This window comes from Cydia pomonella, chromosome 7 (assembly GCF_033807575.1).
Source record: "Cydia pomonella isolate Wapato2018A chromosome 7, ilCydPomo1, whole genome shotgun sequence".
In the NCBI taxonomy this organism is placed as follows: Eukaryota; Metazoa; Arthropoda; class Insecta; order Lepidoptera; family Tortricidae; genus Cydia; species Cydia pomonella.
In genome coordinates, this window is record NC_084709.1 from 17,691,010 (window position 1) to 17,716,167 (window position 25,158).

A 25,158-nucleotide genomic window follows, 5' to 3' on the forward strand; every position below is an offset into this window, starting at 1 on the left:
AGGCCATTTTGTTTCCAAAATGGCGAACGTTCGGGCGTTTTGCACGCGATCGTAGTAATTTCTTTCTATTGTTTAGAGAATGACGCTAATTTAATAGTGTAAACTGTGAGGCCTGTAAGCTCTGTTACCACCAACACAGGTTGGATGAGAATAAAGTGATTAAGGATACATTAAATCGGTCTTGGTGACTAGCGTCCTCACGCTATTTGGCCTGGCCACTTTTTTGATTTTATTGATTAAAAGAAAGCTATGCTGATGTATACGGTAAGATTATTTACTTATTTAAATGACAAAATTAATACACTTCGTCACCCATTGTTTGTTTAATGATTAGTAATATTCGTAGGTAATTTTTAACCTGTACCTACCTACGAAAGTGTAATTGTACGCCGGCTTCATTACAAAGCCGCCCTATTAAAAGTCCTGTTTCCTTGCATTCACTAGCCTAGTTGGTAGTGGAGCTGGGGGTCCGGGGCTCAAACACCGCCAATTACGGGACATTTTTCTATTGTGAGATTACTTTGTATTTTATGTATTTATTCATATATCTATTATATGCACACGCTGACTTGTACCCGTAATGTGTATACTTGAGAAATTGGGACGGATACCACTCCTTCGGGGTTGCCTAGAGAGGTCTTAGGCGTTAGCCCGTAAAGTGAAGACGCCAGTTCGAATCTGGTCTCCGCCACTGGAGGGCTTTGTCACTTTTCCTTTAATATATGTATGGCGTCTATTTCAGTTTATAGTTTATAATATCGTAGTGATAGTGTGGAACAGTTTGCCTGAATCCATAATCAGTGCACCCTCAGTGAACAGGCGGGTCCACACAGAGTGAGCATATGCGTGAGGCTATTTTGTGCATAAGGAAATTGCCTCGCGCGTATGCTCGCTCAGTGTGGACCCGCCGAACTCTTTTAAAAACAGACTCTATAAGCATTTTATAAATGGATAAAACACAAGTGCAGGACATTGATGTGCACATATCAGCTGATAAGCTATAAGCAGATAAGCTGCATGTGCATTCATATATAATAGAATAATAATTCCTTAAATTTGGAGCTGCAAGTTACTGTCTCAGCAGCATTCCCACACTATTCTCCTCAAATCTAAGATGTTCTACGGGAGAACAAGAGTTTTCCTGCAGAACAGAAGGACATCTTTAAGTTTAATGCCCTTTAGTTTGTTTTATTTTATTATGTGTCTATCGATTGTATTATATTGCGATGCCACATACATAATACTATCTGCTAGTAAGTGACATTCTCCTTACCGCAGTGTGGACAGGAGGCATCTCTACTTATTTCTATTACCTTAAGATGTCTGTTGAGATTGTTATTTGCAGAAACTTAATTAATAATACTACCTAGAATACTAATGACGTAGTTTCGCTAAAACACAACTTGGATCCACCAATTTCCTAGTATTTATGCACGACATACACATTACAGTTATCTCTATGTCCTCATCTATCAATCTACTGGATTGAGCATCAGTGCAGTAAATTGTTTGAAGAAAAATTTTTATATATGCATGGTCACATGTTGCAAAAATTATACCAATAAAAAAAAGAGACAGAATAAATTTTCATAGATAAGTTAGTAAATTATCATGGTATAGTATGTAAAATTCAATATTAATCCATGAGGTTCTACCTAAAGTGGAGAGCGCTGTCACTTTTTTGCCATGCTAAACCTTATCATCAAGCTAGAAAGGTGTTTGTATCAAATTAAAGAAAATGTACTCAATCCGTTTAGGTAATTCATGACAAGCACAGATTGAAACCATCTGCCATCAGTAGTCTATGGTATGATAACAAATTATTCAAAGTTTCCGCCTTACTTTTTCTAGGAACTCACAATTAATATAATTTTAGTAATACCACTATAGAAATAAATATAATTAAGCCTAAAAACTTTTGTTTGATTGGTACAATGGTCTTTTGTTGTAGGGAACGAGTACTGAGCAGGACACGCGCTTCAGCGACAAGGAGAAGAAGCTGATGAAGCAGATGAAGTTTGGTGATTGTTTAACCCAACAGGTATCCAAACTGGAATTTCTTAAATTTGCTACTTTTCTCAGATTCAGTGCCAAAATTCAGCAGTAGAAATCAGTTGACCGGAATGTCTGATCAATTGCAATAGCTAGTTGGGAACGTGCAGTATTTTTTTTTTTTACTTTCATCTTAAATAAAGGGACCTAAAATACTCCTTAAAAATATTACCATTTGTTGGGAAAAACTGTGGTTAAAAGCAACAGTTTAAATTTTGAAAATTTTTCAATTTTTTTTTTAAATTTTAAAAGAACCTGCAACAGTGATACTACTACAACAAAATTATCTATACAGGATTATTGAGGCTTACTACGAAAAACGGAAACATTTTTTTTTATCTGCCTCTATCGCTCGAACATGCAAAAGCGATTGGATAGAGGCAGACAACAAAATTACAATTATTGCTTTTCGCGGTAAGCCCTTTGTATACTAATTTCATAGAATTTGTTTAACTCCCCTCAAGAATCTCAAGATTCTTTGATTCAGCACATGGTAACACTGAATGAACGACCATATTGTTACTTGAAATCATGGGGTAACTTGCTAAATAAGAGTATTCAGTCATCATAAGCACGACAACGCTCAACGAGAGAAATATGTGACAAAGTAACTTTTTTTTAGGATCTTTTATTTATTTAACACATCGCAAAACTTGTTGATTGGAAAAAAAGCTTTAATAATAATAATAATTTATTTAATAGTTTTAGGGTAATTTTTTAATAGTCTATTTAATACCAATATAATCATTTTAATAAATCAAAATTATCCTAAAAACATTACTCTAGAAAGTATAGAAATTCAACCTTCTCTCTTGCTAGCAAAAATTAGCTTGAGTTATTTACAGGATTTGAGAAAGTGTGACACCTAGTTTAGTACATTACGATACAAGTGCGAAAAATAGGAAATTCGAAACGAGTGGCGACAAATTAAAACACGACCGAAGGGAGTGTTTTAAATCGACACGAGTTGCGAATTACCTATTCGCACGTGTATCGTACAATGTTTTACAGTACATATGGCCCTTTAAATGTTCGACACAGTAACGTAATATGCTAATTTTCGCACTAGTGCGCTAAAGTAGCACCATATGTACTGTAATAGTACATTACGATACAAGTGCGAAAAATAGGAAATTCGAAACGAGTGGCGATAAATTAAAACACGACCGAAGGGAGTGTTTTAAATCGACACGAGTTGCGAATTACCTATTCGCACATGTATCGTACAACGTTTTACAGTACATATGGCCCTTTAAATGTTTGACACAGTAACGTAATATGCTACTTCTCGCACTAGTGCTATAAAGTAGCCCCATATGTACTGTAAAAATATTTATTACTATAAACTCATTTTCTTATGTTCAGGTGGACATGTCCAAGGTGAAACTGGACGTGTTGAAGCCATGGATCACACAGAAGATCACAGAAATCCTCAAGATGGAAGACGACGTGGTTATCGACTATGTCAACAACCAGCTAGAGGAAAAGGTGGCTAATATTTTCTTACTTTTCATTCAATATTTGTAACAAAGTGTAATCATTGCAGTTTCTTTTCTCGGGCTATATAACTATTTATTAAAAATAGAATCAAGCCTAGATTTTCAAAGAAACTGCAATCGAAGTATGGTGTCATATGTATATTGATTGCGTATGGATATTTCTATGGTCCCCGACGGTTAGCGCTGTCAGTGCCTGCGCCGCCGCCCGCCGCCGCCGTGCCGCCGCTCGCCGCCGCTTTCGGAGGCCACTTAGCGTTCTAAATCGGTATTTACGGGGAAATTAAATACTTAACAATGCTAACTCAGTATAAGAGAATATGCAATGTGATTCCCTTCATAATTTGGAGAAGTTTCAAAGTGAAAGTCGTTAAGAGCTCGATCTGACTCAGGGTAGGGAAGTCCCGTTTAGGCTTTGCGTTCAGCATAATGTGGTTGTGTTCGCAACACCCTTACAGATGCAAGAGCGGAAGAAAGAAGAGCCCGGCCGCCGCCGCCGCCGCTGCAGCGTGCCGCCGCCGCCGCGCCGCCCGCGTCGCCGCGCCGCTGCTCCGCTGCTCGCCGCTCAACATGATCACTTGACAGTTCACATAATGTACACGGCATACGCTTCCCTACCAGAGTCATTTCAACGCCACGACGCATAATTTGCTTCAAGATCTCCGTGGCGCTCTTAACGACTTTTATAAATTTTGTTTTTATTATTTTGATTTTTCTCACAAACTGCAACCAAGTAACCAAAAGTACCTCAGTAACGTCACGTTAGGATGTTAGATATTGGACTACAGGAGCTGTCACTAACTGTATGTTTTTTTCTTTCCCGATCCGTTCCGGCTCCCTAGTTCCCTTGTCCTAAAAAGATGCAGATAAACCTGACGGGTTTCCTGAACGGGAAGAACGCGCGTCTGTTCATGGGCGAGCTGTGGGAGCTGCTGCTGAGCGCGCAGGCCAGCGAGAACGGGATACCGGAGTCCTTCACGCAGCAGAAGAAAGAAGAGATTAAAAAGAGAATGGTATGAGTTTTATTTGTTTTTTATTAAAATGCGTTAATGTTTATTTACTTACCTCATTAGATGCCTAATTTTTTTTCCCTGCATCATATTAATAACAATGTATTTATATTAGGAGGAGCAGCAGAAGGACAAGGACAAAGAAAAGGATCGTCGCCGTTCGCGGTCGCGCTCGCGGGATCGCCGGCGGTCGCGCGACCGGCGCCGCTCGCGATCCAGGTCCCGAGATCGTTCTAATGATAGGAAGTAAGTTTCAACATAACTACTACCATAGTTGGATTAGATTGGTAAAAAAAACTAATTACATACAAATTAATTCTTCTGCCAAACCACAATGTGGTTTATTGGTATTTGATGGTAAATATTGTAACCATAAACGTACATCTAAAATGGCGCTGCCATACGTTTTGTCTTAACTGGATCGCATAATATTACAGAGTTGTACTGTGCTATCATCAGCTACCACTGTCAAAGCGACAGCAATATTTTGTCACTGGTTTCAATTTTCCTAACGGTTCGTTCTGCCTATGAAACGCACCAATTTAAACCGTAACCAAATTTGTATTGCTTAAAATATTTAAATGGTAACTAAAAGTATAGGATATAATATACCGTGAAGGGCATATGGCTGCTGAATGGGGTTTTGTATGAGAAGCACTGCTTTTGGTGTTTCTATAATATTTTTGTAAATCTTTTATATGTAGCTATAATGAGATGTCCTTTGTATCTCTTAGGCATCGCAACGGAGGCAGCCCGAGGCGGTCGAGGAGGCGCAGTCGGGACAAGAGCCAGACGAGAGAGAAAACGTCGCATGCTGATGACAAGATTCCGGAACCTAAAGGTTTAGTTTTTTTTTCCCATTTTTTTACCTTTTTTCATTTAGTGTGGTGGTAGAGACAGTAATATAAATGGATGAGAACTTATGCTCGTTCCTGTTCGCTCGATAATCACTTATTTTTAGGGTTCCATACCTACCTAAATTATTACCGTTTAATATTACAAGTAATAACAATCTACAGCAGTATATCCTGTGCAGTGCTACTTAGGTGAGACCTTATTAGCTCAATTTTCCAGTGATAGATAATGGAACTTGCAGCGAACCAGGTGGAAATAAACTAACATTTACAGGTCTGCCGTTCGGACAGACTATCCCCCCATTGGCGCTTACGGGATTTTAATATGAATTTTAAAAGTAACACAAATGTTTGGCTACTATAGTAATCTTACAAAGCGCCGAAGTTGAAGGCAAAGGGACAAAGTTGGTTTGCAAGATTTTTTCAAATTTCTATTTTTTTTCACCAGAAAACGGCAAGTCCCCCGAGAAGAAAGAAGACGCCGCCAAGGAGGAGGCGAACCACAACTCCACCGGCGCCGCCCCCGAGGAGCCGGCCGCGCCGGAGCTGCCGGCGGGCGACGGCCGCAAGTCCGGGTCCGCCTCGCCGGACAAGTAAGAGCACCACACCATTCATATAACTAGTTCAAATGGTGTCTTTCCAAATATCACAAATCATCATTATTCACTTATGTGGATATTGGTCCGATATTAAACATACTTGTTTTTTTTTTCTTTACATTATTAAAAGTAGAAGTAGCTTTGCAAGTGACTACCTATATGTCCTATTCACGCATTATATATTATTGATATAATTGCTTGCGTATGTTTTTTTGCTCTCTTGATTATTACCTGCGCAAGCAATGGACAGTAAAGAAACAACATGCCATTTAATTTAAAATGAAACGGGTGGGCATTGATCATTTGCTCTACTGACTTTGTTATCACTTCGAGGGTAATGTCCTACGCACTTGTATTATAATGAACAATTTTTTCATAGATCCGCTGATAAGGTGGTCGAGGAAAAGAAGGAAGACAAAGGTCGCTCTTCCAGGTCACGCTCTTCGTCTGCTTCGTCGCGTAAGTTCTTACTCTTGTAGTTCATTATCATTACGTTATACCCTTATGTTCTAGATGCAATAATATTCGTGTTAGGCTAATAATCCCGTTTCAGTAACATATAACTTATTAAATAGAAATGATAACTTTAGTCCAAGTGGTCTAGTATAAATATTATTTGACGACCGGTCTGGCCTAGTGGGTAGTGGCCCTGCCTATGAAGACGATGGTCTTGGGTTCGAAACCCAGTAACGGCATTTATTTGTGTGATGAGCACAGATATTTGTTCCTGAGTCATGGATATTTTCTATTTATTAAATTTGTATATTATATATGTTGTTGTCTAAGTACCCACAACACTAAGCCTTTTTGAGCGTACCGTGGGACTTCAATTTGTGTAAGAATGTCCGTATAAAATTTATTTATTATTTATTCATATCTTATATATTCTACCTGATAAAAAAAAAAAAAAAAAAACAAACGTAAGAGTGCCTCAAATTACTTTGACAAAGTTGACTGAAACCATGATTTCTAAAAAAAGCCTTTACTATTGAGGTGAAATAGTTGTTTACTTCGGTTTTTAGATGGCAGCGCTAAGAAGAGGTCATCTCACAAGAAGCGTCAGTACCGCTCCAACCGTGACTCTTCCACAAGCGTCAGTCCTAGGAGGAGCTCCCGCAGAGAGAGGTTACTGGCATAGCTTATATTCCATTTATTATTATTATACTGACAGCGTGATTTTTTCCCGCATCACGGTTAAAATCACGCTTCTCCACTGCTAGCTACTGTTGAGTCCCAGCATCTCATCTGTCTTTTTTTTCATAATTTTCATATATCACAACCATGATAAAAATCATAAGGCCCGCCAGATATTAAGAGATACACATACAGATATAAATTTAACTTTGGGCATTGTGGTCTCTGTGGGTACAGAGACCACAATGCCCAAAGTTAAATTTATTTGCTGTTGAAAGAAACGGTAGCACATGCGTATCGACGCAGACGCATAACTCTTAATAAATTAACTGACTCCAAGTTCGTCCAGTAAAATTAATACCGAAGCCAAAAAATGTGGACATCCATCGCCTTGGACAATAATGTACTATTTGTTTCTTTCCTACTTTAAAAGTTAATTGGTAATGACGGTTAATGACTTTGTATTTATAACAGAAGCAAATCCAGAGATCGCCGCCGGAGCAGCCGCCGGTTGTCGGTGGACCGACGTGACAGAGAACGTGAACGTGAGCGAGAAAGAGAGCGCGAGAGGGAGAGGCGACGACGCGAAAGAGAAAGAAGAGAGAGGCAAGTTTTTAGAACTGCACATAGTACGAGCGTATATTCTTGTAGTATCAATAGAGCCCACGGCCATTTACTGCCATAGCTGCCAGGCAGAGGCCGCACCTCCCGCACCGTCGCGTGGGCCCAGAGTACTATTTTGGTAAAGTTACTAATTAAAATAAGAGAAAATATCGAGTAATCGTAGTGTAAAGCGGAAGGTGTAAGTGTATACCTATACATATCTATTTCTAGACTTCGCCTGGCGGCTGGGACCGATACATTGCCTTGAATGAAATGAGTTGTGTTATACGCTCGTTGTCCATTTTTATATATTAATTTATCATACAAAAATATTATACAAAATTTCAACCAAAATGTAAACGATTCTGCTTTTAAAGGTCACGAGAACGTCGCCGATCGCTTGAACGACGCCGGCGTTCGCGCTCACGCTCTCGACGACGTTCAAGGGACAGGTAACATGTTTTTACAGGCATTTATTTGCGCTTTTCTCATTTGTTATGTATCATTCTTGACGCAAACACTGTGGTAGATTCAGGGTGGCGGTAACATTTGTAATATTCGTATTTGTATTATGGAAGTCACGTAATGGTAGAGGAGCCCAAGAGGGATTTCTGTAGTTACACGAGAGTGTCAGATTAAAATATTAGTGTTATATGGCTACCCGTGTAGTCAACCACTTTTAGCCATATGCGTTGATCCGTTGGTTGGTGGGGGCTTAAAAAAAACAATGGGTTGCAATCCGGGAGTGCCGGCAGAAGTGAAAACTTGAATATTAATGTTGTGCATTTTTGATATTTTGGAGAAATTGAGTAGCAGTTTTACAAAAAGAGATAATTCTCTATTATACCTACGTAAATAAATTTGAGTGTGGAAGATATTTTGAAATGCGCATTTTAGTGTTAATATATAACATATACAAAGTAATTCATGAGACGTGAGCAGGACTACAGCCTACACAATCAGTAAATGTTAATGAATCGTACACCATCATATTAAGTAATACAATCACGCTTCTTTTCCGTTATTGGTCCGGAAAAATTTGAGTATCTACAATCATGGACACCCAACAACACAAAGATACAATACAACACAATTAACAAAGATTAAACCTCTTTAACCTGTATGACAGCACTTTGATTATGAAGAAAATAAAATGTCACAATTGAATGGGATACGATTTTTCAAGTCACCAGGCTTCGATGATATTCTAATTGCACGTCACCATGATGTCACATGTCCGTCTTACGAATTTTCAATCTGACGGTCACGTGACACCTGACGCGAGTTTAATATTTCTTCCCCATCACAAAAAGTGCATAGCGCCGCTAAAGAAGTTTTCTCTTAAAAATCGTGAAGCAGATTGTCGATTCAGCCATTTTGTTCTAAGTTAATGTTATAATTGTGCTATTACTCTAGACCCGATTTTCACATTGTATTAACAGTCAGATTAAGGAAATGCGTACTAATTTACTGTATAATTGTCACATTAAGTAAAATAGCACAATAATACAAATCCACAATCTATTTAACAATATTTATAACGATTTTTTGTTTTAACTTTTTCAATTTGACATTTTATATTTATTTTTTGTCATTTTATTGACTAGGTAGGTATATATTTGCACGCTTGCATGCAAGCTACATGAACTGAAATACAAAGTATTATAATATTTATAATATCCAAATACTGTATCAATGCAAATAAACAATTACTGATTTCTGACCCCCCCACCAACCACTCGAAATTTTTAAAAGCCTGTAGCATACAATGATCGCTGAAAATAAAAGCCTTATGTAACTTTTTATTCTTCCTATCATCAAATCTTACGATTCCAATAGATCTGTACGACGCCAGAGTAACTATAAATTTAGCACCGCCGGCTCTCCTACCATAGAGTACCAGTCGAGATCTGGCTTACACAGATTTGAATATTAGAATAAACGTCACAGCTACCATGCCGCTACCAATATCTATATGCTTACTACCACCTTTTATATTCTTTCTTGCATGACTTATTGGCCTTATTTCATAATACTAATATTTTTTGTTATATATCCCAATCTGTTGTAGTCCATAGTAATTGTGTGTGGTGGCGTCTTTAATAACTTACTAAATTTACGATGCTGATATCTGTTACTATATTAATTGTATATACAGATGTCAAACACAATGAAAAAATCAACGATGATCAACTCTGGCCAACGTGGGACTCGAATCCACGTCTTTGGATTGCCGGTCCAATGCGTTACCAATTCCGCCAGCCGACTATCCGTCATTCACCGCGTATTTAAGCATTGCAACTGTGACCACGTCACTAGCGACATCTGAACTTACAACTAACACATCTTATTTGACATCTGTATACACAATTTATAGATTGTAATGTGGTACGTTCAACAATAAAAAAGGAAAATAAATATTTACATTTATTTGTTACTCTAGCTAAAAAGTACAGTTTAACAGTTACATAACTATGCCCTTATTATGAAAGTAAGATAAAATAAATAGTGGAGCTTGTTTCTGGATGCTCAGACGCCAACTGCCGCGCGAGGCTACTGCCCAATATCAACCTTCCTGCATTCCGACAAGGTTCACGATACGCGCTGCATACAATAGGCGTGGTATGGCTCCAAAGGGTTAAGTTTGCTTTTTTTTTGGCGAGCTGAATTCACTGCGTTGACTATGGGAAACGTTTACGTAGTACCTAACTTGGCCAAGTATTTGCATAATCAAACAAGTTACTTAGCAAGATAAAACACAACTCATCTTCCTTAAGTACCTAAGCCTGATCAGCGCGGACACTAAATAATAACTGCCATGTCGGGGCTGTGCGCGTCGGAGGGTCTGCCATCTTGTGGCCTGAATCGGAAACTTAAACTGCACATTGACACTTCATGCCAAAGCAAGTGCTGCCCTCTACAATTCACGTGTTTTTTCTTGTGCATTGTAGGTTCTGCCGTCTTGTGGGGCTACATTGGAAGCTTAAACTTGATATTTACACTTCGCGCTAATAAATAAAAGGCCCCAGTGCTGTCCCCTACAGTTAATGCACGTTCCCTGTCACGCCTTAATACCACATCCCTACCACCCACCTGGTAAAATTTTATCAGAGCGAGATCATGTGATATACGCATTTGTGACAAGGATGGTTTTTGAAGGTATCTTTTGAAGTAGGTCTCGCGATCGTCGGCGTTCGCGCTCGCGGCGCCGCTCGCGCTCGCGCCGCCGCTCGGGCCGCTCCAGGGATCGCCGCTCCCGGGACCGCCGCTCCCGGGACCGCCGCTCGCCGAGACGCTCGTCCAGGGACAGATCCAGGTAATTAACTACATGGCGCCTGTGCCAATTCCGAGCCGAGCGGACTCCAGGCTGCTTAATACTTCGGAACCTAGGCATTAGCGCTCAAAACGGCTAGTGTAGACGTGCCTCGGAAAACGGAAAAACACGCGCGCCGCCTTGGCCGAAGCACGTCTACACTGGCCATTTTGTGCGCGAGGAAATTGCCTCACGCGTATGCTCGCTCTGTGCGGACCGCCTATTTATGTAAATGTATGTACTATGTGAGGTGTTCAATAAAGAGTATTGTATTGTATGTCTCATACTTACGATATGTGACTCTATAGCGATATCATATGATGACGCAAAGATAATGATGGCACTAGAAAATAAATTGATGGCGCTCATTCGTATAATTTATATACTTCAATTTAATTCAGGTTGTAAGAAAAATAGTGGGGATCCGTTTAAGGGCATATTTGGTATCGTGGTCTAATTAGGAAAAAAAAGTAGAAAAAAATGTTTGACACGAAAAAAGTTTGTTTAATGGGGTAGGTCGTCCAAGTCGGCCAATCCTCCATACAAAGGAAAAAAAAATACTTTTTCCTAATCTGAACACTATACCGAATATGCCTTTAAGTGGATCCCACTATTTTTGTTTTTACACACCTTTTATTATAACACAAAATTTGTATCGATATATTCAGCCGTATGCTTTCAATCAGTTTGTAACTTATCATAGCTTCTTACCAACCGCCTCAAACTGTAGGTAGACAGTCCTCAAGCTCATAACAGATTTTTATTGATATCGTCTAAAATTATATGAAATATCACAACTGGTGGTCTTGTTCTTCCAGAGAGAAGAAATCCAGGGATCGTATGCTGAAGGATAGAAGATCTAGGGACAGGAAGTCGCGTGAACGAAGGTCCAGCGACATAATCAAGGAGCGCTTGGAGAAATCTGTTTCCATTCCGAGAAAAGGTATAAAATAATGCCTTTTTTTTGTGATTAGCCATCAACTTATAGCAAGTATAGGAAAGTTAATTAAACACGTTTTTTTATATTGTTTCAGAAAATCTTTCAGAGAAGCTGATGAAAAAATCTTCAGAACGAGTTTCTATTCCGCGTGAACGCTCTAAAGAGAGAGTTATATCAAGTTCCAGTAGAGAATCTTCTGTTGCCAATGATAAATCTGCGTCGCAAAATGATTCGCAGGTTAAGGCAGCTCACTCTTCAGATGAAGAAGAAAGAGAAGACTTCATTCCCATACCCACCTTGCGTGAGTATTCTAGGAGTCTCTCAAGGACCCCGTCGCCTTTCCTAAGGAAACATGAAATGGAGACTACCAAAAAATCCGAACGATCCGGCGATGACGTGTCGAGCAAAGAGCATGTCGAAGAAGAGGCAAAGCCCCAAGATACAAAGAAAAGCAAAAGGAAAACCAACCAATCAGAATCAGAAAGTGAAAGCAGTGAAGAAGTGGCGAAATCCAAGAGCAAGGCCAAACTCAAGCGGAAAGAGAAAGCCTCTAGCTCTAAGAGGTCTAAGAGGTCCAAAAAGGAGAGTTCTTCCAGTGATAGCGATTCTGAAGAGTCTTCTTCCAGCGATTCAGAGGATGATCGTAAAAAGAAGAGCAAGAAGAATGCCAAGAAGAAGTTAGCCAAGAAATCTAGAAAGAAGAGAGCTCGGTCATCGAGTTCAGAGTCCAGTTCCGAGGAAGAAGTAAAGCATAAGAGCACCAAGTCAAAACAGAAAAACATTCCAGATGACTCTGACGCCGACAAAAAATCTAGTAAAAAACGCAAGGATTTGAGTACGGACCGCTCAAGACCTGAGAAAGTTGATAGCAAACAGAAACCTAAGAAAGCAGATCATTCAGAAGATTCTCATGATGACTCCTCCGACAGTGACGGTAAATCTAAAAAGAAAGCTCCCAAGCGCGAGTCATCTAGCTCTCCCGATAAAGACGTTCGGCGCAGTAAGAAATTAGAACCGCCGAAAGAAAAGGCGTCATCGCCCGAGGCGAAATCAAAGAAAGTTGATGAAAAACAATCTAAATCTAAGCATGTTGAAGAGGCGAAGCCTAAATCTCGCGAAGATGAGAAGAAAGGAAGGAAGCGCGAAAAAGAGGAATCCTCGTCCGATAGTGACCAAGTGTCAAAGAAAAAGGCAAGAAAGAAGGTTTCGGAATCCGAATCTGATTCGGATAGTGACGAGCCGAAGAAAAAGAGAAATAAGAAACACAAGAAGCACTCGAAAAAACACAAGAAACACAAAAAGCATAAGAAATCATCCAAAAAGAAGGATGAGTCCTCAGATAGCGACGACGCAGAAGAGGAGGAAGAGGAAGGAAAGGTCAATAATGAGGACCTTGAGAAGAAACTACGCGAAAGAGCGCTCAAGTCAATGAAGAAACAAACTAGTGCGTCTGGTTCTGACTAACTTTTTTTCTGTGTGCGTTGGACTTGAGTCAGTAGTAGAAGTATTTTAATGAATTCATTACTGAAATAACATTGACTAAGCTTACATGTATGTCACATTGTTAGTATTTAATAAAGTTTCAAAAATAGAATAATTTTTATTCATCTAATAGATTTATTATTATTACAAATTAAATAAGTACATTTACAATAGCTTTGGATAATAATACTTTGGTGATTTTACGATTGCTAAGGGTGATTATCTAGTGTAGCCCCTGTAGCCGGTAACGAGGCTAGGTGTAACTCCATTACTGTAGATATTCCCGTAGCCAGGTTTCCTGTTGTAGTATCCATAACCTAAATGGTACGCTCCTTGGTAGTATGGGTTGTTGTAACCGGTATAGGAGTTTAGTCCGCCGTTTCCGCCATAGCCGCCATAACCACCGTAGCCGTTGTAGCCACTGTAACCACTGTAACCTCCGAGGCCGCTGTCGTAGCCACCATAGCCGCTGTTGTAACCGCCGGGGCCTGCTCCTGGGTAGCCACCGTAGCCCTGGTAACCTTTGTAGCCGTTGTACCCGAGCGAGTTGCTGTAGCCGCCGCCGAGGCCCTGGTTGTAGTTGTCGAGCAGTCCGTACCCAGTTATTCCGGAACCGGAACTGCCATAACCGCCGTAACCTCCCGAGTAGCCGAGGTCTGAGAATGCATGCATGCATTTGTGAAAAATAGTTCAAATAATAATAGAAAAATAAACAACTGTAAGAATGAAGATGGAAACAAATGTTATGAAAAATCAGATTGGAAAAGATCTTATTGACTTGACCAAAGCAAGGTTTCAAGACATAGGGCCCTTAGGCCCCTGGTCTAATAACACCATAAAATATAGTTATTCTTAGTTACCTAATAGGATGTTGACTGCATTTAATTGTATTATTTGTTTTACAAGGGGGCAAAGTTGTTGTTTAGTCGTTAATACTAATATTGATACCCGAGCAAGCAAAATATTCCAAAATGGACTGTTGAGCGTTGATAGAGTTTTAAGGCACGAGGGTTAAACAAACTGCCACCTAGAGAAAACACATTTTTCACCTCACCAAGAAAAAAATAACTGTAAAATATCAAACAAAATCAAATCAATTCAAAATTAATGTTATTAAATATTTATCATTCAAAATCATCATTTAAATTCTACCAGCCAATATAAGGAAACAACTCTAAAATTTTCATTTGATTACTTTGGGATAAAATAAAATGTAACTTTCTCATCAGTTTTGAAAGTACCAACAGTAGTTTTTGAAATACCAATGTCACACCATGCATGAAATAAAGCACTAGAACATTAAGGTGCTGTAGGTTCAGTGTTGAAGGTTCGTATTCTTTTCGCACTCTCACTGAGCGTAAGCGTAAGCGAGATGGATGTACGTGCTCGGGACCGCGGATTCCACGTTTTGAATTGTAATTTGTTGTAGGTAAGTTAAAAAAAACCGGGCAAGTGCGAGTCGGACTCGCGCACGAAGAGTTCCGTACCATTATTTATAAAAACGGCAAAAAAAAATATGTTTGTATTATGAGGGCCCCCTTAAATATTTATTTTATTCAGTTTTTAGTAGTTGTTGTTATAGCGGCAACAGAAATACATCATCTGTGAAAATTTCAACTGTCTAGCTATCACGGTTCATGACATACAGCCTGGTGACAGACGGACGGACGGACAGCGAAGTCTCAGTAATAGGGTCCTGTTTGACCCTTTGGGTACGGAACCCTAAAAAGATAAGAGTAATGAGTTCCATTAAAAAAAATTGCACATTTTTCATTTTTTTTTTATTAAATTTAATCAGATTGCGCGAAAATGTGTACCGTCTGGGCTGTCCTTCGAAAATTGCCAAAATATTTATTTAATCAGATGATCATATTTATATCCTATAATAATAAAGATAAAAGCTAAAAAATATATTTGCGAGAATAAGGTTTATCGTTATTACTGTGAGATTGCACAATACTCCAAATAGGTAACTACGAACATTCGTTCTTTAAGACGAAAGTGGAGGACCCGCGCGAAATCGCCTTTTTATATGAACGTAGTCCTCATTTTCCTCTTAACATTATTCAAAATATTTTGACAAAATTTGTTGTATATTAATCACAGCTATGCCACTACCTACGTTTGATTTTTTTCGAATTTTTAATAATTATTATAAGAGTTAGGAAGAACATTAAAAAAATTGTATGAAAACTGTTTTGACCCAAATTTTTACAATAATCGAAAAATTTAAAAAAGTAAAACGTGGCTTAGTAAACATCAAATTATGTAATAGTTATTTACGATACAAGTGCGAAAAATAGGAAATTCGTAACGAGTGGCGATAAATTAAAACACGACCGAAGGGAGTGTTTTAAATCGACACGAGTCACGAATTAACTATTCGCACTTGTATCGTACAACGTTTTACAGTACATATGACCCTTTACATTTTCGATATAGTTACATAATGTGCTAATTTACGCATTAGTGCGGTAAAGTAGCACCATATGTACTGTAAAAATAATTTTCATAAGGTAAATATCCAGAGAGCAAAATGGGGACTACGTTTGTATGGAGAAGTGTCCGTCCCCTTTTCTCTTAATGTATCGTAGGCCCACAGAGAGGAGTTTTTGAAAAATAGTACCGCTTTTTTAGACCACAATAAGGTTGCCAAATATTTAATTGGTAATCTTGAGGATTTTCTCTGGGGACTTCAGTGATTCGAATCTTGATTTTTGACTTTCGCTCGATAGAAAAAAAATCACGAACATAGATCTAAAACGCATTTATAAAAAAAATGTAGGTACCTAACAATTTATGCTCAAAAGCTAAAAATATAAAAACAGTATAACTCATTTATAGCTACTTGAAAAAATTCTGCCCGATATGCCCATGGGCGTAATGACATTAAAAAAAACATTCCATCTCAGTATGCTGGCATAAAAATCATACAAAAACACCGCTTATGAGCAAAAGTGATGAAATAGTACATTTCAATGCAAGTGTGCAAAGTGTGTCATTCGTCCCGAGAAAATCACAATTAAACGAATATTGGTTACGCGAGTATTACACTTCCAGAAGTAACAGACCTTATAGTTAGGAATTTTCGCTTGAATGCTATTGTCAATTCAGTAAGTTCAGTGATGATTTGCATTGCAAAAATGAATCACAATATTTTATTTCATACAAAAATATAGTTGCAATTTAAGTTGATTTTTTTGATATACCTAATTTTTAAGTGAAAATAATGAAAAAAGCGTGCGCGCGGTTTCATTCAAAGAGCATATAATCACTACGTTTTAGTTTCATTTTTTAAATTTTTTTTTATTGTAACAACAGCCAACGTGGCAATGATAGTTTCATTCAGCCAATAATTAAAAAAAATGTTTAAGTGAAATATCGTTCTATGTAACATTTTATTTATATAATAACAAATTAATATTTAATGTATATCCTTAATAAACGTGTAATGATGAAAAAAATAAACATATAAAGGCAAGGCAACATTTTTGGACATCCTAACTCTTTTGTGTAGACGTATGGATTACGGTCAGAAATAAATTTTTAAAAGTTGTAAAAGTTATCTTGGCGCATCTTGCATATACTCGTATCTTGCCGCTACCCCCTAAATAATCATATTAGGTTGGGGAAAAGTTCTATCGTATTTTATAGGTGTAAAGTTGTAGTAAACACTCTTTGGCTGTACTGTTTGTATCTGGCTGGTTTTGATATCATTTAAAAGGTTACATAAAAAAACTGTTTACCGTAATTTTTTATTTTTTTTCTGTCCGCCAAAATGAATGAATCTTAGGAAGAAATTCTTGAAATTTTATTTCAAAGAGAAAATGCCACCAAGGCCGCGAAAAAATATTGTGATGTTTATGGACTTAACGCAGTGCCAGGTGAGTGTCAGTAAGAGTAGCACATAATTGGTTAAAGCGTTTTCAGTCTGTGAATATTGATGTCAAAGATGAAGCTCGTTCTAGCCTCCCTTATGGATAAAGTAGATGCCATTTTTGAAGGTGGAATTAGATCGGCATATTAGTAATAGGTACAACATAGCTGAAGAGGTAGGTGTTGACTACAAAGCAGTTTTGACCTATTTGTACAAGTCTGGGTATACAAAAGAGCTCAATACGAGTATTTGGGTGCCACACGAGCTCACGTATGACTTTTGCGACAAGAAGTACTCTTGAAAAGTGAATACCTAGTCTGAATTTCCGAGTTGGAAAGGCTTTCTTTATTCTTTAAAAACAGTCAATCAGTCCTCTAGAATGCAAATTTTGTGTTGTTTCCTCAGGTCAATTTTTAAAAGCATTAATTTATATTTGTTTTACAGCTAGTGTATGCCTCGCGTTCGTTGGTGAAAACGAGCGGCGTTACTAAACAGATTCACCAGTTCCATGTTAAAAGAATGAGAGAGTTGCAAGTATTGTAACGTCAGACGAGATTGTAACTCCTACCTACTTTCCCTACTAAAAAGTATTTGGTATTTTGAAAATAAAAACTATTTCAAATAAAATACAAAATAGTTTTCTACAAAATGCAAAAAAAGGTATTTTGTATTTGCACATGGATTGTGTGAGAGATGACATGAAACGAACGCGAGTGAACGATGAGATGACGGGTGACAGAAAGATATGGAAGGAAAAGACATGCTGCGCCGACCCCAAATGAATGGGATAAGGGCAAGCGAATGATGATGACATCTCTATAAATTTGCAACCATATAATTTTTTGACGAACTTTCGTGCGTCATATCCCTTTGTTAGTCTAAATGTTATTTTTAGGTATTTTTTTCTTACAAGTACTGCTGGCCGCAGTCTTCAAGTCTGTCGCGGTCCTGTCATCGACTCCAGCTTCAGATGCTGGCACAGCCGTGTCCTGCACCTGGGCTACGCTCGCAGGCGCTGCAAGAGCACTGGCCAGGACCCCGCACATAAAGGTAAGTCGTACAAAATCCATCTGTAACAAGTAAACGCATCGGTTATGATTAAAAGGCGTTTGGTTTGTAATTTACGAGAAACGAGAAAAAAAGGAAGAAGCATTTTATAAGTGCCGCTTAGTGATGCTGAATTTTGAATTTTAATTGTTATTTTGGTTCCTCTTCTACCGAAGGTACTACTTATGGCTATTTTTATTTCACGAAGGGCCAGTTTCACAATAAATAATAAATAAATATTATAGGACATTATTACACAAATTGACTAAGTCCCACAGTAAGCTCAATAAGGCTTGTGTTGAGGGTACTTAGACAATGATATATATAATATATAAATATTTATAAATACTTAAATACATAGAAAACACCCATGACTCAGGAACAAGTAGGTATCCATGCTCATCACACGAATAAATGCCCTTACCAGGATTTGAACCCGAGACCATCAGCTTCGTAGGCAGGGTCACTACCCAATACGCCAAATGCAAATCGGTCGTCAAACAATGTCCAAGTAAGTTCTGAATAAGCTCCTGAACTCGTACTTGCCACTTATCTGACGAATAAAGTCATCGTTGGCGTTTCACAATCTTCAAATAAGCTTGACTGGTAGGTAGATAAATACCTTTACAACTTAGGTAGTTTAATCTGGCAGTTAATTTATATGTTAATTAGCTATCCAATACAGCTACCTAGAAGTCAAGCAGTCACATAGGTACTTCGATCACGAGTGACTTCTAGGATCTGAATTTAAATCAACACGATCTTTCCTTGAATCATTATTCTTACCTTTCGTTAGATTTCGAAACTTTCAGAAATAGGGGATGGAGGCCTAAAACGGGTAAGCTAACGGAGTAGGTTTACATTTTTTAAGTTATTTGTTTTTACAAACCGATTTCATTCTATTCGATAGAAGAGTCATCGAACTTCTATATGAGACAAAAATACTGTGTCATTGTCTACCTAATAATTATTTATAAAAAAATAGACTCTCCTTAAAACACCCCTTGTTTGCCCTAGACTAAAATGAGTAATCACTACAAATGAGAATTTAATGACAAACCTAATTTTGATACTTGTGTATACATTAATTCCAAATTGTTTTTTTAATTTGCCTATAATAGTGTCCCACTGCTGGACAAAGGCCTCCCCTCTTTCCCGCCATTTGGTCCTATCCAAAGCACACTCCCGTCATTCTTTACAAAATGTATCAAGAATATCAAGATCCCTACATCTCCCTACATCTCCATTTTGGTCTTCCACTGCCCCGAGATCCATTCTGTGGGACCCAGTCTGTGGCTAGTTTGGTCCATTCGGCAGATTTGCCCTGCCCAGTCCCACTTTAGCTTGGCGGCATTCATGCCCACATTCACAATGCTGGTTTTGGAACGCAGTACGGTGTTTCTTACACGGTCGGTTCTGCAAACACCCAGAATGCTGCATTCTATTGCTCTTTGGCAAACCTTAAGTTTGAACTTTTCATATCCAGTTTGAGACCATTATGTTTGGGCGCTGAAGGTGAGGATAGGCAGGATACACATGTCGACAAGTTTACGCTTTAAAGAGAGTGGTAACGTCTTCAAGGACCAGAAGCTCTTCCAGGCGTTTTTGATACGGCATAAGTAATAATCTTAAATCAGTTTGTCCAGTTTGTAGCTAATTAAGGGTAGGTATTTCTATAGAAATTCACATAAAGTCTCAATCATTACTGTACCTATTTTCGTTATTTTCTTATATTTGTTCATCATTCTATAAGATTGTATGAAATAAAGTATAGAATTATATTAAAGCAGAACAAGTAGTTACCCGTTTTCCCCTACCCGCTTTGCCCTAGAGCACGTTTTTTAGTTAAACCATAACAAAATCAAAAACGTAAAGAACAACGTCAGAACTGTTATCGTCTTTTGAGGTTAATAGTACCTACCCATATATAAGGTATTATATTATAACGTATCTACACACCTATCCGTTTTAGGCAGGGACCCGTTTTAGGCTCCTCTCCCCTAGGTACTTGGATGTGCCACTGTCGCATGTTAAGGTGAAGTGGGTTCAGCCAGCAGAGTTAAAAAAATATGAATCTTGAGGCCTCCCTCTAGTAAAAAAAAATACGAACATAGGTCTAAAAGGCACCATTAAAATTTTCTAACTATTGTTCACAAAAGCTATTAACATGACAATTGCTTCATAAATGCTTATTGTTATTTTTAACTGACTCATCGATTACTTTTTTTGTTATAAATAATTATTTATTAACAATGATATCCGAGATCCTGGATACGCATGGCCGTCCGCTAAGTGCTCAGCGAGAAGGACCTGGGTGCGTAGCCAACGTGCCAATCGTCGACGCTCTCCGTAGCGTAGCGTAGTCATTTCTCTCTATCACTCTTCCATATTACTGCGAAAGAGACAATTGCGCGTCGTTTGCTATGGAGTGTAAGCGATTGGCACGTTGGCTAGATACCCTGAAATCACTGCACCTTAAGATTTTTTAATTCACTGTTAAAATTTTAAGCTAGGTCATTATAAATTAATCGCTCTTTACGTTTATCGCTAAAGAAACGGAAGAATCTATGTTGCGTGACTGAGAACTTGTCACGCAGGCATGCTGTGGCCACGAAGGCTCCTCCAGTATAAAATAACCTGGCCAAGAGTATATCGGGCTATGCTCAGTGTAGGGTTCCGTAGTTACCCGTCCGTCACAATAGGCTGCCTTGAACGAGTAAGGCTACCTCGGCGCGCTCGGGAGGCCTCGGCGCATACCGGGGGATGCCGCGGCATGCCGGCGCCTACCGCCACGGTAACAATCCTTCGTGGTGCTCCGAGGTCGGACTCAGAGCATTCAAATGTATACCTTACTAACCTAATGGCGCAGTGAAGCGACCCAAAATGAATCTCGGCCTCCGACACGAGTATACGTCAGTTGTCTCGATCCTATGCCATATCTCACCAGTTATTAGGTAAAGGTATAGGACTTATAGGAATGAATATACATTTATAATTTTAAACTGATCTTCGCTGCGCTTTGCCGGTTTGCGCAGGGTTTTAAGCTTTAATTTTTGTGTTTTGTTTTTCATATTTTTGAACCCACGATTCAAAAGTTAGAGGGGACACACATTTTTTATCTCTTTTGGAGCGATTTTTTCCGAAAATATCGACTTTATCAATGGCAATTGAAGATCATTATTCGTTTTAGAATACGTACGTATCCAACGACACCCTAATGGTTGAAGCGAAAAAAAATCATCCCCATTTTATGTGTAGGAGATGGAGTTACTTATCCTAAACCTATTTATCTAATTTTTAGTTTACTACTCTGTCAGCATTATTGATTTATATATGTAGCTATGCTAAATTGCAGCTTTCTAACACTAACGATCACGGAGCAAAGCCACGGACGGACGGACATGGCGAAACTACAATGGTTCCTAGTTGACTACGGAACCCTAAAAATGCTCTTAAACGTCTTAAATATCTTATTCTTTTACCAATAGTGTTGCTCTAAACTGACATAAAATTACCAATCCAATTGTTTGATGCTGTTTTAAATGCAGCGCTCGAACGAGAAAACATGACTATCAAGTGTATATGGTGATTCCTAATTGGACTATTAACCTTGGACTATCACAACAATACAATGGCCTATTCTTTAGTCCAAAAGCGGCTGCATATACTCATATTCTTTATAGTATACATATTAGATCAGTACTTAGAACACCTATGTTTATCCAGATATCTACCTGTATAGGACTACGCCAGACATACAGACACTTAAATTTGGTTAATGTAAGAACACACGAAAGAATTGGTAACTGACGTTACAGTCTCGTGGAATTAACCATTACCGCTCTTGGTATATTATCATAGTATTAGTCTCGACTTGTGCCTATTCTCATGTCCACTCTCGACAATCCTGCACCAAACGAATCTGTTTACCCTGTTGGTAAACAGTTATAGAATGCCTTAAGGCGTTAAGATAGTCTATTTTTTTTTGTTAAATTGCGCAATAAAGTTTAACCCCCTTATTCATAAAACTTTATGGGCCTGATTAAGTTAAATAATGTTTTGTCTCTCTCTTACAAATACATAATTCAAAATGACAGACAAAGACAAACGATTCATAGCTAATTCATGACAGTAACGCGTTTATGAATAACGCCATAAATAAATAAATAAAACTTGCACACATTTACGACGAAACAACACTTGCGCTTCGTCTCTCCTAAACATTTTACAAACTTTGTTAGACGATGTAGAGCAAATCTCCATTATTTTGAAGTTGTGACGAATAATTACAATGTTCTATTCGATATGGTTTGATTAGATACTTTTAATAGTTACGTATAAACGATAATGTAGGTACATAATTTACGCCCCTCTAGTAATAAGGTCATGAGCAATTCCGCTGTACTTTACTCATATCGAAGCCATAACTTTGACCCCCAAAACAATGTTCGCATGTTGTTAGTGTTGTTACATGATTTACATGTTTCTCACGCTAATAATGCGTTGACCTACAAGTCTACAACTGTTATTCATCATGCATATAAACACCTGACGAATTAATTATCAGATTTTAATAACAGGATAAATTTTTCGCTTTTTGCAAGGACTTAAGGATAGCTAAAAAAACAAATGAAACGAATTTAAGGTTTTATAGGGACGCATATGTATCTGCATTAGATTTATATGTTGTTCTCACGATACATTTTGTGTGCCTAATACAACACAAAATGTGTGTAGTAATATAGTTAGGATTATATTGGATATTGGTTCAAAAGATTATGCCACACTAATAAATTTAGGTACAAAAAGAAACACAAACTTAGGCGTTTTTCTTATCCGATAGTATGACAGATGTCTGTCGATCAGAATTTCATTTACAACAAGTAAACATTTTGAAGGAATTAGGGAAGTACGTATGTAGCTTGTAGCCTAATCACCTAATAGTTAGGGCGGCGAATAGGGGAATTTTCGGTAATACTCGAGCGTGGCAGTTTAAGATATGAGAGATACCTTAGACCTAATAGAACAACCTTGTAAAGTATTTAGGTCTATATGTAGTGACGCGCGCCTAGGATAGACGATCAGATTAGTAAAAAAAAATCGATAGTCTGAAATACTCGAGCGCGTCAGATTAAGATATTGGGGGTTGATTTTAGTGTTTTAAGACTAAATTTAACTAATCTGACGATAAGTCCTTGACGCCGCCGACTTATAGGGTCGCGAACTTGTAAAAAAAAAACGTTAATCCGGCATTCTCGAGCGCGATTTTTATTTTTTTTTATTTTGAAGAATATAATCTAAAACTTACTAAAAATACAAAATCTGCCGGTTTCCGCATGACCGGAAGTGTGGAGGAGCCATTTCATCTTCCGAAAAACGCGTTGCGGCATATAAGTCGCGAACGATACATTTTACAAAAAAAAGTTTAAATAAACAAAAAGGGTAATTTTATTTTACACAAAAAAGGTCTCTTTACATTTTTGTCCAAAGTTAAAACTTTTTGACTTGAAGCATCATAAAAACTCAAACTCCCGGTTTTTTGAATATATCTCGAAAACTGAGGGTGTTAAAAAAATTGATATGAAATAACGATGATTAAATTATGTGACTTATTATATGTCAATTTTTTTTTTTTTCTAAAGCTTCTCGACAATTTTCGAATACGAATAAATGAAAACGAATACGAATGAATGACGATAAGGACTACCACATCAGCGGTCCTCAGCAAATCCGATTAGTAGACTTTGCGAAGGACTCGAAAAATATCAAGTTCAAAGAAGCTCTAGTCAAGTTTTTCATTGATTATTGGAATAGTCAAGAGATGGCCGTTATTATTCGCAACAAAACAATCTATTTGAACCACGACTTGTGCTACGTCTTCAAAGTCGTCGATGGAATAGTGCAGAGAACAATCGATGATAAGCTCTTATGCTCAAGTCACGAAGAAGCCGACACGAAGACAGTTTTCCTTGCCTGTCAATTGCCACAAGGTTCTACAACAATCATTCGAACATCAGACACAGATATTCTGGTCATTGTGTTGGCCAATGTGGAGCATTTGAACGAATCGGTTAGAGTGTGGATGGATCTCGGAGTCGGTAATGCACGTCGCTATATAGATGTTTCGGCACTGTCAGTTCAGTTAGGCTCAATGCTTTCACGCGCACTGCCTGCTTTCCACGCTTTAACAGGATGCGATTTTAATCCAGCATTGTATAAATGAGGCAACAAGAGACCTTTTGATATTTTGAGAAAATCTGAGATCTTTCAAAAAGCGCTCGCTGATGTAGGGTCGATCGTTGTGATATCCAAACAACATTACATCTACATTTCATCTACATTTACGTTGGTTGCATCTATCGCTTTATTGTCATTCTTAAAATCCCCGTTTTATCAAGGAGAAAGAAAGGAAAAAAAGAAACCAAAAAACCTTTTTCGGTCAGATTAAGAGAACCCACCAACATTTTTGTCAGATTAAGAAAATATGCGTTCAGGATACCGAGATAAACCTCCCCTATGAAAATCTGACGCGCTCGAGTATTTCAATAAAACTTTCTTTTTTTGCATTTTCAAAAATTCATCGTAACTTATCGTCACGCCGAAATCGTCAGTTTTTTTAAAGGGAGCTTCCTTGGGGCCTACTTAACACCCTTTCCGAAAATCTGACGCGCTCGAGTAAATTTTTTTTTTTTGCATTTTTGACTACTTTATATTCCTACCCCCACCACGCAAACCGGCAGATTAGTATACC

The 25,158-nt window shown here is 38.1% G+C and overlaps 2 protein-coding genes and 1 non-coding gene across 6 annotated transcripts in view; 1 reads left to right on the forward strand and 2 right to left on the reverse strand.

Moving 5' to 3' along the window:
- Positions 1–13,613, forward strand: LOC133520033 (serine/arginine repetitive matrix protein 1-like). 4 transcript variants are annotated; one of them, XM_061854289.1, is made up of 14 exons: positions 1–264; positions 1,952–2,041; positions 3,418–3,540; positions 4,391–4,561; positions 4,674–4,804; positions 5,293–5,399; positions 5,861–6,005; positions 6,391–6,470; positions 7,034–7,136; positions 7,620–7,751; positions 8,126–8,200; positions 10,921–11,064; positions 11,880–12,004; positions 12,096–13,613. In XM_061854289.1, exons 1-14 carry the CDS (start codon positions 250–252, stop codon positions 13,463–13,465), a joined length of 2,811 nt encoding a protein of 936 aa, XP_061710273.1. In that variant the 5' UTR covers positions 1–249; the 3' UTR covers positions 13,466–13,613. The 4 variants fall into 4 exon arrangements, with proteins under 4 accessions (XP_061710273.1, XP_061710274.1, XP_061710275.1 ...); XM_061854290.1 differs by having other exon boundaries at positions 10,924–11,064; XM_061854291.1 differs by lacking the exon at positions 8,126–8,200 and having other exon boundaries at positions 2–264; positions 10,924–11,064.
- Positions 9,945–10,016, reverse strand: Trnaa-ggc (transfer RNA alanine (anticodon GGC)). The gene has a single exon. It is a non-coding gene; the product is annotated as a tRNA-Ala (tRNA).
- Positions 13,582–25,158, reverse strand: part of LOC133520034 (uncharacterized) — a 17,441-nt gene continuing 5,864 nt past the window's right edge. Inside the window, exons 2-3 of the mRNA XM_061854294.1 lie at positions 18,271–18,430; positions 13,582–14,139 (exon numbers count right to left, since the gene is read on the reverse strand). Of these exons, the coding sequence (XP_061710278.1) occupies positions 13,703–14,139; positions 18,271–18,430 (597 nt within the window). The 3' untranslated portion in view covers positions 13,582–13,702. The remainder of the gene's footprint in view (positions 14,140–18,270; positions 18,431–25,158) is intronic.

What these genes read in the sequence shown, in the direction of transcription:
- LOC133520033 (XM_061854289.1), top strand. An exon ending in GTGATTGTTTAACCCAACAG is followed by an intron (nt 2,042 to 3,417) that starts GTATCCAAACTG and finishes TCTTATGTTCAG; the next exon opens with GTGGACATGTCCAAGGTGAA. An exon ending in TGTTTCCATTCCGAGAAAAG is followed by an intron (nt 12,005 to 12,095) that starts GTATAAAATAAT and finishes ATATTGTTTCAG; the next exon opens with AAAATCTTTCAGAGAAGCTG.